General features: G+C 36.5%; 2 protein-coding genes across 2 annotated transcripts in view; both read right to left on the reverse strand.

Moving 5' to 3' along the window:
- Positions 1–14,168, reverse strand: part of LOC119242111 (olfactory receptor 151-like) — a 368,040-nt gene that overhangs the window by 96,199 nt on the left and 257,673 nt on the right. The window lies entirely within an intron of this gene.
- On the reverse strand, positions 6,938–7,885 carry LOC119239925 (olfactory receptor 145-like). The gene has a single exon (XM_037504317.1). The coding sequence runs from the start codon at positions 7,874–7,876 to the stop codon at positions 6,938–6,940; it is 939 nt and encodes a 312-aa protein (XP_037360214.1). The 5' UTR covers positions 7,877–7,885.

A 14,168-nucleotide genomic window follows, 5' to 3' on the forward strand; every position in this document is an offset into this window, starting at 1 on the left:
GACTGGTCCATTCTTGTATTTCTACCACCAGTGAATAAGACTTCTTGTTACTCCACATTCTACAAATCTTTTGATGTCAGTGTTTTGGAATTTTACATTCTAATGGGTATGTAATGGTATCTCCTTCCTGTTTTCATTTGCAATTCCCTAATGACATAGGATGGTGATATCTGTTCATACATTCATTGCTGTTTATCTTTTCTGAAAGAAGTCAGTTCATATTTTTTGCACATTTTTAAAGGGTTGTTCTATTTCTTATCTTGAATTTTGAAGAGTTCTTTTGGATAATAATTCTTTATTGATGATACATCTTTTCTAAATATCTTTTGTAGTCTGTGACATGTCTTCTCAGTCCTTTGACATTGCCTTTCACAGAGCACATGTTTTACATTTTAAAGGTATCCAATGTATCAACTCATTCTTTCCTTACTATACCTCTCATGTTGTATCTAAAAAGTCAAACCCACCGTTATCTAGATTTTCTTATGTCCTCTTCCTGATTTTATATTTTGTATACTATTTTTAACTTTAATTTTCCTATTTCTCAAAATAATATATGAATGTTTGGGGGAAAAAACTGAAGTGTTGATTTTGATTTTTACTTTATTATAATTAGTCTTTTTCCTGGTCCCTTATTTAGATTTTCTAAATTCCCACTATGAGTGAGACCATCTGGTATTTTTCTTTTTCTTTCTGGCTTATTTCACTGAGCATGATCCCTTCCAGCTCCATCCATGTTGCTGCAAATTGCATGAGTTTATGAGGCAGGAGGGAGTAGGACTAAAACGAGGGTGGTGGGAATTGTATGGGGACTATAACCAAGATGAAAACACATACCTTGTGTAAAAATGAAAAATGATGTAGAAAAATATAAAATTTAAAAATTTAAAAAATTAAAATTAAAAATAAAAACCCAAAGTGTAAAAATTAACCTTAGTAGCCACAGGCTCATGTAATGATACAGGTCCCCCTCCAAATACACATATCCATATATGTGTGTATACATATTTGAGTGGCGTATGGAATTAAATGTGTGTAATATTATGGAATGCAATATATTTACACATATTCATACAAATAAATCATACATATTTGGAAAACTGAGAAATTCTAATCTTGACCCCCAAATCTGTATCTTCAAGAGTTTTCATGTATCAATGAAAATTCAGTTCATCAAAGTATTCAGGCCCAAAACATTATAGTTAATATTGTCCCTTTTTTTCTATCTCAAACCAAATCAATAGCTAATTTTACTATCTCGACCATATCTGACGACTTCTAATCACCTCTATGGCTGTCCCATTGTATCCTCTCATCTTTCCTAGCAGTTTTATTACAATAACTTTAAAATAGCTCTCCCTGCTTTATACATCCATGTTGCCCAAAGCCAGAGTGATCCTGTTCTGGTGCTAGTCATATTATGTTAATACTCTTCCCCGATCCCACCAGTGACTCACCATGTCACTCAGTGTGAAGGCTGAAACCTTTACAATGACTAAGATCCCCATATGGCCCCTCCTCTAACCTATCCTAATTCACCATTCTGGTTTTCAGATGTTAGTGGTTCTTGTCCATTTGTCAGTCCTTCCAAAGGTTACGTGCTTTGAAATTTTTATCCTACAGTATCATAAATTGACCAGAAATGGACATTTTTATCTGTCCTACTTCATATAAGCTGGGCTTCCTATATCCCTGCATGATCTGCCTTCTCTCCCCTTTACCTTTTAGAGCTCTTACTCACTACCTTCCTCTCATTCACTTTACTCTGCCAAACTAGCCTCTTCTGTGGATTCCTATAGTTAATGATCTCAGAAAAATGCTCAATGTTTATCTCTTCAATTACTTCCCTCTCATATTCTCTGTTGCTTCTAACCTCAACTAGACATTTATGAGACATGCTCATTCTGTAATCCATAATCTTTAGCTTCTTACACATTTTTTTTATCTTCTAGGGTCTCTGTGCTGTATGCTGTGTAATTTCTTTAGATTTTCTGATCTCTGTCTAATCTGAATTGAGTTTACTTTTATTCTAGCAATTATTTTTCTAAAAGCTCTGCTTTGAGTTTCTGAGTGGTCCCTTGCAGTTTGCAGTTTCTATGAACTTATGTGCTACTCTTTTTCATTCCATACTCCATTTTCATAATTATACTTGTAGTAACACAAAACCTAAAATCTTTGCAGGTATAGGTCAGATGGTTTTTGAGATACTGTTGTTACTTTTTGCATTGTAAATTTTGTTACCCATGGTTGTACAACTATACTTGGTTGATATTAACCTTTGGAGAAACTAGGGGCTTGAAATGAGGATGCTAAAGATTTCCCTCAGTCAGTATCTACACGGTTTTTTGACTAAAATTAATGGGGACATGACCACACTGAGAACCTACCTCTCTCCTTGTAGTTTCCCAGTTTTAATCTAGGAGACCCACATTTAATTCCTGGTTTAACTGAATGACATTCTTGCCCTAGGTATGTCTGTGTGTATCCTACAGATGCTGGTCCTTTCTCACTGATTAATTTTTTGTGTCTTTCCAAACTTCACCCTTCTGTTTTCCTTTTTCCCCATGCTCTGTGTTTCTCTTCCTTCCTTTGTCTCCTGGGCAAATTTCCACATATCCAGAATAATCAACAGCTCAACGTATAATGTATGTTTTGGAAATACAGTTATTTTGTAGGAGTGAGGTCCACCAGACTATCTACATCACCAAATAGTGGGACATTATATCTAATACCTTTTATTTGTTATATTGTATTTTGAAGTGTTCACTGTAGGGTTAAAAGAAGATTTTCTATGATTTCTTCCTCTGCTTCTAGGTTGGGATTAGTTATATATGTTTCCTGTAGTTCTCTTCCAGTGATTTGTATAAAAATTCTTTTACACATGTGATTTAATTTGATATGTGAATTACTGTAATCATCTATTTGTATTTTCCTAAATAATAAATACTCTGCTCCATTATATCTTATTAAAAATATTACATTGCTTACTGATTTGAAATGACACTGATTTTGTACTAAAGATTTACAAGTCCTTGAGATTATTTCTGGACATCTGTGATTCCTTAATGATCTTTCTATTATTATAATTCATTATGAAGGAGAACATTATGCATACTTTTCTGCTTCCTCTCTTTCTTCAGATTTCTGCTTCTACCACTTCCATCTCTTGCCAACTTTTCAGATTACTAAACCTGGTCTGAGCCTTTCCTAAACTGACCACTAAATAATGAATACTACTGACCCCCTTCCTCCCCAAAATCCTCACTAAAGGTTCAAGTTACCATGAAACATTCTTTCTACAAAACTTAAATTCAGCCCACTATCCACAGACAGTTTAGGAATCATATGAGAAAAAGAAAATTCCAACTACCAGCACATAAACAGTAATATAAGCACTGGAAATCAACTTATAAAGCATGACTCAGGATCACAGAAATGCATGATTGACATGGCAATAAGAGATCATAATTTCAATAATCTCCACAATGATTCTTACACTTAACCATATGGTGAATCAGCAATCCAGTTTCAACCCAATCATTGAATAAGCCAGTAAATTAAGACACAAATATCACAAAACTTTTAAAGTTCAAGGAACCCTGGACTATTCCAATCAAGGCTCTTATTTTCCCTATTTTAATGTGAGCCTCCAAAAATGAAATGATTCTACTACACAGTAGCAAAACCCTAAACTACATCTTGCTTCAGCATAAATCCTAAGCAAATGAGTGACTCCTCGCAAAAGACCTTTTAAGTAGATACTATTATTTTTTTCATCTGAGAGATGAGAAAATGCTTATCTTGAAGGAGTAACTAATGCCTTTCAGACTCACATATTTAGCAAAAAAAACAAAGTGGAATTTTAAACCTAGAGATTTAATACCAGGAATTCTGAGTTTACTTATTCTACTTTGCACCCAGAAATCTGCCTCACTCACACTTTCTTACTCTAAATCCTGAACACTATACATCTATCTAGGCACAAAAATATACATCTTTGTTTTCCATCCATATGACTTAAGGGGTGTGGAGGGAGGTCTATGAACATACATTATTACATCTGTCCTTAAGAAAGGAGAAGGGGTTACACTCTGAGTGACTCTTCCAACATATTTAAAGCTTGAAGTCATAGCTAATGTTCAGTAATTAATCTACCAGCACTTATTATGCCTTTGTAAGTGGCAGCTCCTATAAGCACTCAGTGGTAAAAGAGAGAAAAGATACAGGTGCCCTCCCTCACAGGGAAGACAAATAATCAGGCAAAGACAAAGCATGTCTGCTCTCATGTCTGTGCATGAAGCCTGACCACTCTACACGGGGACACGAGAGAAGAGTGCCTAAACTGCATGGTGGGTGGGACAGAAGTTTCCTCCAGCTGGCAGATGCAGGGTTAATAGAAAATAGGGAGTATTAGAAATAATGAGTACACTAGAAAATGAACAAGAGAATAACCAAGAAGGAAGCCTCATTGTTCAAGGAGCTACAGTGTGGTGGCCACCACCAGAGGGGCTGTCAGGTACGGATCTGAGCACAGGTCACAGGAGAGATGGGCAAACAGAATCTCAGAGACCCTTAGACTTCCCACACTGTTCAGACAGGATAGGAGTAGGTCAATCCCCAGGAAATTCTCTAAAGGACAGCAGGATGGAGGCCTGCAAGCCCTACAATCAGCACTACTACTCATCTCTACTGTTATCCCACAGAGACCTTTACTCGTCCCTAGTTATGACCACTGACTGGGGGACACATAAAGATTCAAAGATCACTCTTCTTTATGGAAAGTCATCTGAATACCTGTGTTTTCCTCTCCAACACCATTCTCCAAATAGTACCGTGTGCTGCTGTGCAGTAATAGCACTGAACTAAACCCTTCCTCCTCTGTGTGGGGCACTAAGACATTTAGAAGACTTACCCTTGGCTTGTTGTCAGCAACCATTTGATAAAGTTCATAACTTTTAATTATGATATTGCCGGAGGTGGTCACTGAACTACAGAGGATGCCTGTTAGCAGCTCTCAGTGTTTGCACATCAGAACAGCAGCCTCATTAATTATCTTAAACTGAGCTTCAGCATCTCCCTCTCAGGGATGCACGAGAGGCTTTCCTCTGAGCTCCCCCATAATTCATGTCCTTTAGGGAAAGCAGAGTGAAGAAGCTGATATTACACAAATAGATATTTCACCTTCACCCTGTGTTTTTGGTGCTCAATATTCTACTCCAAATTTCACATCCAGAAAAATTGCATATTCTCCTTGGACAAACACTGTAGAAATAATTTCTTTCCTCTTTCTCCTGGCACTTCTTTGACCTGTAGGTACATTTGTTAATATATAGATAGTGGTTATTAAAATACAAATAAGGAAAATATTTTCATATACATATATATCTTTCCACATAAATTATATATTTTTATCTTTATGTTATACATGATTATATGATAACACTTTGTATCTTTCAGATCCCACCACTTCCTTTTCCTTTTTGCTTAGTTTTTTACAATTACAATTTATTGAAACTACATTTATTTCTAACTTTTGCATTTGTCCTTTAAGAATACTTCATTGAAATCTACCACCATCCTTGGGAATGTGAACAGGTCCAACCACTATGGAAAGCTGTGTGGCAGTTCCTCAAACTGCTAAAAATGGAGCTTCCATATATAATCCAGCAATTCCACTTCTATGTATATACCCAAAGGACACAAAAACATTAATTCAAAAGGACACCTGCGCCCCTATGTTTATTGCAGCACTATTTACAATAGGTAAGCTATGGAAACAAGCCAAATGCCCCAAAATGGATGATTGGATCAAGAAGAATTGATACACACACACAATGGAATATAACTAAGAATCAAAAAAGATAAACTCATGCCATTCACAGCAATATGGATGGAGCTTGAAGGGATCATGCTCAGTGAAATAAACCAGAAAGAAAAAGAAAAATACCAGATGGTTTCACTTTTAGGAGAAATGTAGAGGATCCAAACAAGGGATCAGGGAAAAAAAGTAACTATAATAAAGTAAGTAACAAAATCAACAGGCAACTATAAACGAGAAACATTCTACTGGGGCAAGGGGAGTAAGATCAAAAAAGGGGTGGGAATAGCACAAGGGACTATGGTGATGGCACATAGGTGAACTGGTGGTGGGAATTTCATGGGGACTATAACTGAGATGAGAAAGCACACATTGTCTAAAAAAGAATGATGTAAAAAAATACATAAAGAGAAAAAAATTGGGCCTCCCTGGTGGCACAAGGAGTTAAGCATTGCTCTATGAAGCAATCCGCAGCCTCTGCAGCATGAGTTCAATTCCCGGCCTGCCAGGGAGCAACCCACATGGCGAAGCAGAACTCTCCTGTCTTGCCCGTTGCTCCCCTCAGCAGTGTATTTCAGTCAGTCTGCCTGTTCAGTTCCCCACTGTCTTTGGTGAATCCTTTCACCACCCCCCCGCCCCCGCATCTCTGGCCTGTATCCCAGCTCTTGTATGTATAAATATTTTTTAAAAAATTAAAAAAGAGAAAAAAGTCTACCACCATCCTAAATAGTGAATACACCAACATATATCCAACAAATCCACAATAGAAAATAAAACTTTTCATATCTTTATCATCAAAAACATGCTAGAATAATCATCATTGATAAAACAATACATTTACGTCCATGGATTAAATTCCAAACATTTGTCTTTTTGTTTCACATGACATGTTTTTGACTATAATAATTCACATTTTCCAAATCTGCAGGGTACAGAGGAGTACAAAATGATAAAAAAGTTAATAAATTATGTTCTTAGTAGTATTAGTAAATTAAAAATGTAAGGAAAAGAAATTGTACAAATGACAGGAAGCAGAGAAAACCTATCCTACAAAACTGGATAAAAAAAAATAAGGAGGGACTTTAAATTTCTTTCACAGTGGTAACACAGAGATACTATTTATGATGAAAACTTCATCCTACTTAGAGTTCTTTTCATAGCCAGTTTAACATCTTTATTCCTCAAGCTATAAATTAAAGGGTTCATCATGGGAACCACATTGGTGTAAAAGACAGAGGAAATTTTTCCCTGATCCATAGACCCAGCAGAAGAGGGCTTGAGATACATAAATGAAGCTGATCCAAAGAAGAGAGAAACTGCAATGATGTGGGAGCTGCAGGTGCTGAAGGCTTTGGACCTGCCTCCCGTGGAGCTGATGCGGAGGATGTTGGAGAGGATGTAGCCATAAGACACAAAGATGGTGACAGTGGGCACAATGATGTTGATGCCTCCCACAATAAAAACGGCCAGCTCATTGATGTAGGTGCTTGTGCAGGAAAGCTGGAGCAGAGGAAGGATGTCACACAAGTAATGATTAATGGTGTTTGCATCACAGAAGGTCAGTCTCGCCATGCATACAGTGAGGACCACGGCACCAGACATGGCCATCAAGTACGAACCGAGCATCAGACTGGAACACACTTTAGGAGACATGGCAACACTGTACATGAGTGGGTTACAGATGGCCACATATCGATCATAGGCCATTGATGTCAGCACATAGCACTCAGAAATGATAAAGAAACAGAAAAAGAAAAGCTGAGTCATGCATCCCGGGTAGGAGATAGTATTCCTCTTTGATAGGAAGTTAATCAGCATTTTGGGTGTAAACACAGAAGAATAACACATGTCTATGATGGACAAGTTATAGAGGAAAAAGTACATGGGGGTGTGGAGGTGTGAATTCAGTGCTATTAAAGTGATTAAACCTAAATTCCCTACCATGCAGACCACATACATTACTAGAAAGAGGAGGAAGAGAGGGAGCTGCAGGTCTGGTCGGTCTGTTAAACCCTTGAGAATGAATTCAGTCACGACGGAGACATTTCCAGGAGTCATTCTTTTCTAAACAATATGTGGACACAGAGAAAAGATTACATTAGAGAGCAACTCAGCTCCTCCTCAGCACCTTGTCCAACAATTGGCAATGCGGGCAGCCAGCCCACCTGCACCAATGCAACCTGCTTTTCCATTATCATGAATGTGAGTGACCCTGTGTCATTCGCATCTAAATCAGCCAAATATAGCAGAGAACAGCAGATCTCAGACTGAACAATGGGAGAAAGAAAAAGGCATGTCTAGGGCCCTGGCCATATATCTCAAGGCAACAGTATAGTATTAGAAAGAGGTGAAGAAACTCACCCTCCCTAGGTCAGAAACCTCAGTATTCACTTACCCTGAGATTTACCCCTCTGGTGTTAGATGGGCAATTTTAGATTCTGAGGCTTTGATTTCTTTCAGTCTATAAGAATGCTGTTGAGACTTAACTTCAGATATACCCTGGAAATCTTCTGAACCACAGGTCATAATTTCTGATGATGCTTTGCAGTCCTTGCAAGTAGCACAGAAAAATACAGTCTTTATTTTATAACATTTGCCTCTAATGATCTTGACTATAAACAGGGTAGAGGCTTGTTCAGTCTTTTCCCCAGGGGTTAGAGTCTGTGTAAAAGGGGAATAAAGACAAAGGTCTTTCTTTAACTTCTTAGGGACTCAGATTTTACCCATTTCACTCTCCTCTGGGGATTATACATCCTCAGAATAGATGCAAAATGAATCCCCATCTCCCTGTTATTTTCATCTCTTAAGGAAAATATACTATATTTTTATTACCTCTTTATTCCCTTATCCTAAAAGGATTTTTTTCTGCAAGATTTCCATCTCTAGGTTTCCTTATTTCTTCATATTTTGCAAAAATTAAAAGCTTACTTCAGTTATGCTCCCCCAGGATATCTCTGAAATAAACTAACACAAAATTATGTAAGTGTAGTGAGTCAGAAAATGTAGACATCACTGCATGATTAATACCCAAAATAAAATTTTATTGATTTGTGCTATTAGTTTGTGAATGGGAACCAACTTTGGCAGAGATTGATTTCTACAGGAATCCAAGCTTCTTGCCTCTGCCTTCCTTCCTTTCCTCTCCCCATTCCTCTGAAAACCCAGCTTGCTCCATTGCTCTTTGTTCTTCTGATGTTTTCATGCAAGAAAATGAATTGCAGGCATCCTAAGTTCTCCAGTCATTCACCCCATTGCTATGCATTACACTGCGCCCTCCATGCTTCCTGTGTCAGCGTTTCCCTTTAACCTCCTCAACCTGAGCACCAACTGTGGATAATTTTTTAAAAATTTTATCACATGCTCTTTTATTACATGTTTTTGCCATCATTTATAACATAGAGAGCAGTCACTTTAATGTTGTCTCTGTTATTCATGTCTATGACATGAGGGGAAAGTCATAGGTATAGTCTCCTCAAACTGTGTTAAACCTTTTCTCTTCCCTGATGTTTCTCTTTCTTTATCACTGTTAGCAGATGTCATCTCTATGTTATACCTGATGGAGAAGAAGCTGCATGCATTGAAAGTAGCATAAAAGATACTTCCCTCCAAACTGGTCCAACCATTGTGGAAAGCTGTCTGGAGGTTCCTCAGTCTACTAAAAATGGAGCTACCATATGACCCCGCAATTCCACTCCTAGGGAACTACCCAAAGGACACAAAAACAGTGATTCAAAAGAACACCTGTACCCCTATGTTTATTGCAGCACTATTTACAATAGGCAAAACCTGGAAACCACCCAAATGCCCAAAAATAGATGACTGGATCAAGAAGATGTGGTACATACACATAATGGAATATTATTCAGCAATCAAAAAAGATAAACTCATGCCATTTGCAGCAACGAGGATAGAGCTAGAAGGAATTATGCTCAGTGAAATAAGGCAGAAGGAAAAAGAAAAATATCAGATGGTTTCACTTATAACAGGAATATAGGGGAACCAAATAAGACATCAGTGTAAAAAAAAAATAATAATGACAGTACAAACCACAACAAAGCAAAAACAGACAATTGTAAACCAGAGACATCCTGCAGGGGAGGAGGAGGGAGAGGGTGAGAGGGAGGGAGGGAGGAGCACAAGGACTGTGGTGATGGTGCATGGTTGACTTGGGGAAGAAGATTCTATGGGGACTCAACCTGAGGGGGTGGGAGGAAGCAAATATTGCCTAAAAATATATAAAAAATGATAAATGTTTAAATTTTAAAAATGCAAAAAAAAAAAAAAAGATATTTCCCTCCAGTCCAAAATAATCTACCCTCCTGGCTCTGATTTTGCTGCCTCCCATATGTGTTAGTCAACATCCCCTGGATTCTCCAGGCTCAGTTTTTCCTTTCTCTATAGGCTATTTTCTCAATTCATAGACAGGCTCAGTTTTAGTCACTAAAATAATCCTATACAGTTGTACTCCTAGTTTTGTCATCCAATTCTGCCCAGGGTCTTTACTTTTCCAGTGGCAAAATTCTGTTTTGTTATTGTGCTGAATTGAGATACAATTGACATATGACATTATGTTAGTATCAGTTGTAGGACATAAGGACTCAAGATGTGTAGATATTGTGCAGTGATCACCACCATTATTCCAGATAACATCCACCACCACACAGTTACAATTATTTGCTGTGATGAGAACTTTTAATATATATTCTCTTAGTAACTTTCAAGCATAAAAACCATTTTGTCAACTACAGACACCATGCGGTACTTTACATTCCCATAAACTTAAAGCTTATCCCCTCTCTCCTATTTTTAATGAACATTACATTTAAAGCAGTTGAAAGTACAGCTCAACTAGGAACCCACAAAACCCTTCCCCATATGTACACACAGCTTCCTTCTCTATCAACCAGAGTCCATAACTGCAGGATAGTATTGTGCTGTAATTCTATGGGTTTTCACAAATGCATAATGACATGTACCTACCATTACAGTATCATACAAAGTGGTTTCTTCCTTAGAAACCTTTTGTGTTCCCCCTAGTTATATCTCCTCCCAATTCATGGAAACTATTATTTTATTGTGTCTATAGACTTGCTTTTCCTTACTGCCATGAATGAGAATCATACCAATGGAACTTTTTCAGACTGATTTTTCATTTAGTAATATGCACTAAAGGCATGCATACCTTTTTCTGATGTGATAACTCATTTCTCTTTAGCACTGAATAATATCCCATTACATAATATATCATAATTTATTCCTCCATTTAACTCTTGAAGGACATCTTAATTGTGGGCTATGATGAATAAGACCACTATAAATATCCACATGCAGGTTTTTGTGTGGACTATTTTCAGTTCCTTGGGGAAAATATCAAGATGTCCATAGCCAGATTATAATCAGTTTTAAAAGAAATCACCTCATTGTCTTCCAAAGTGACTGGTCCATTTTTGTGTTCCCACCATCAGTGCATAAGATTTCTTGTTACTTCACATTCTTGCCATCTTTTGATGTCTGTGTTTTGGAATTTTACATTCTCATGGGTGTGTAATGGTATCTCCTGCCTGTTTTAATTTGCAGTACTCTGATGACACAGGATGTGGAGATATGTTCATTGCTGTTTATCTTTTCTGGAAGGAGACAGTTCAGATCTTTTGCCCATTTTTAAAAGAATTGGTTCATTTTCTTATCTTGATGTTTGAAGAGTTCTTCAGATAAAAGTTCTTTATCAGATACGTCTTTAGTAAATATATTCTATAGTCTGTGACATGTCTTCTCAGTCTTTTGGCAGTGCCTTTCAGAGAACACATGTTTACATTTTGAAGGTGTCCAATATATCAACTCATCCTTTCATAGGTATACCTTTTCCATTGTATCTAAAAAGTCAACCCACAGTTATCTATATTTTCTTATGTTCTCTTCTAGGATTTTATAGGTTACATAATATTTTAAGTTTTATTTTCCTGTTTCTCAAAATAATATATGAATGTTTGTGGAAAAAACGAAGTGTAAAAATTAACCTTAGGAACCACAGAGTCATGTAAAGATGTAGGTTCCCCTCCAAATACACATATACATGTATATGTGTGTATACATATTTGAGTGTAGTATGCAATTTGAGTGTATTATGCAATTAAATGTGTGTAAGGTATAATAGACTCTAACTTTACACACATTCATACAATTATATAATACATTGTAAAAACTGAGAAATCTGGATCTTGACCACAAAATCTGTTTCTTCAACAGTTTTCATATGACTGAATGAAAATACAATTCTTCAAGTTATTTGGGCTCAACACGTTATAGTTCATATTACCCCTGTCTTTCTATCTCAAACAAAATCAATAGCAAATTATACTATCTCTATCAAATCTAACTGCTTCTCATCACATCTATGGCTCTGCCATTGAATCCTCTCATTCTATCCTAGCAGTTTTATTCCAAGAGCTTTAAAATAGCTCTCCCTGCTTCATATACCGTGTTTCCCAATAGCTAGAGTGATCCTGTTGTAGTGCTAGCCATATTATGTTAATACACTTCCCCGATCTCTCCAGTGACTCACCATGTCACTCAGGGTGAAGGCTGAAACCTTTACAATGACTATAGATCCCCATATGGCCCCCCCTCTAACCTGTCCTAATTCACCATTCTGGTTTTCAGATGTTAGTGGTTCTTGTCATTAGTCATTCCCTCCAAGGGTTAGTTGCTTTGAATTTTTTATCCTATGGTATCATAAAATGCCCAGAAATGGACATTTTTATTTGTCCTACTTCATATAAGCTGGGTCTCCTATCGCTGCATGATCTGTCTTCTCTCCCCTTTACCTTTCAGATCTCTTACTCACTACCTTCCTCTTATTCATTTCACCCAGCCAAACTAGCCTTGTTTTTGGATTCCTGTATTTAATGGTCTTAGAAAATGCTCAATGTTTATCTCTTCAATTACTTCCCTCTCATGTTCTCTGTTACTTCTTTCTAAGACTCAGCTAGACTTTTATGAGACATGCTCATTCTATGATCCATAATCTTTAGCTCTTACATATTTTGTATATCCTATGGTCTCTGTGCTTTATGCTGAGTATTTTCTTTAGATTTCCTAATCCGTGTCTAATCTGAATTGATTTACTTTTATTCTAGCAATTATATTTCTAAAATCTCTCCTTTGAGTTTCTGAGTGCTCTCGTTTAGTTCGCTCATTTCTATGAATCTATGTCCTCTTGTCATTCCCTACTTCCTTGTCATAATTATAATTCTAGTAAAACAAATATCTAAAATCTTTGCAGCTGTAGGTCAGATGATTTTTAAGATATTGATATGATATTTTGACATTATAAATTTTGTTATCCTTGACTATAAAACTATACTTGGTTGATAGTAACTTTTGAAGACACTAGGGGCTTGAAATGAAGATATTAAATATTTCCCTCAGTCAATATTGACACGTTTCTTTGACTAAAATTAATGGGGACATGACCACTCTGAGAACCTACTTCTCTCTTTCTAGTTTCCCAATTTTAACTTAGGAGATCTAGATTTAAGTCCTGTTTATCTGAATAACATCCTTGCCCTCAGGTGAGTCTGTTCCTTTCTCAATGATTAATTTTTTTGTTTCTTTCTAAATTTCAACCTTCCTTTTCCCTTATTTCCTTCCTCTACATTTCTCTTCCTTCCCTTTTGTCTCCTGGGCAGTTTCCTACACATCCAACTTAATCAACAATTCAATGTATAATGTATGTTTTGGAAATATATTTATTTTGTGGGAGTGGGGCCTACCAGAATATCTAGATCACCAAAGAGCAAGACACTAAAGCTAGTACCTTTTATTTGTTATATTTGTATTTTGAATTTTTCATTTTAGGGTTAAAATAAGGTTTTCTATGATTTTTCATCTGCTCCTTGGTTGGGATTAAATAGTTATATATATATATTTCCTGTAGTTCTTTCCTAGTCATTTGTATAAAAATTCTATTACATATGATATATATGTGGGTTATCCTAATCATCTACCTGTATTGTTCTCAATATTAAATGCTACTCCACTATACTTACTAAAAATATTACATTACTTACTGATTTGAAATGATACACTTATTTTGTACTAAATATTTACAAGTCCTTGAGATTATTTCTAGACATCTGTGAATCCTTACTAATCTTTCTATTATTCTAATTCATTTTGAAGGAGAACATTGTGCGCACTTTTCTACTTCCTCCTTTTCTACTTCAGGTTTCTGCATCAACCACTTCCAGCTGTAGGCAACTTTGTAGATTTCTAAATCTGATCTGAGCCTATCCTAATCTAACCACTAAATAATTAATACTGACCCCTTTCCTTCCGGAAATCCTCCGTA

The sequence above is a fragment of the Talpa occidentalis genome, unplaced genomic scaffold (assembly GCF_014898055.3).
Source record: "Talpa occidentalis isolate TD23 unplaced genomic scaffold, MPIMG_talOcc4v2.1 talOcc4.12, whole genome shotgun sequence".
Taxonomy (NCBI): Eukaryota; Metazoa; Chordata; class Mammalia; order Eulipotyphla; family Talpidae; genus Talpa; species Talpa occidentalis.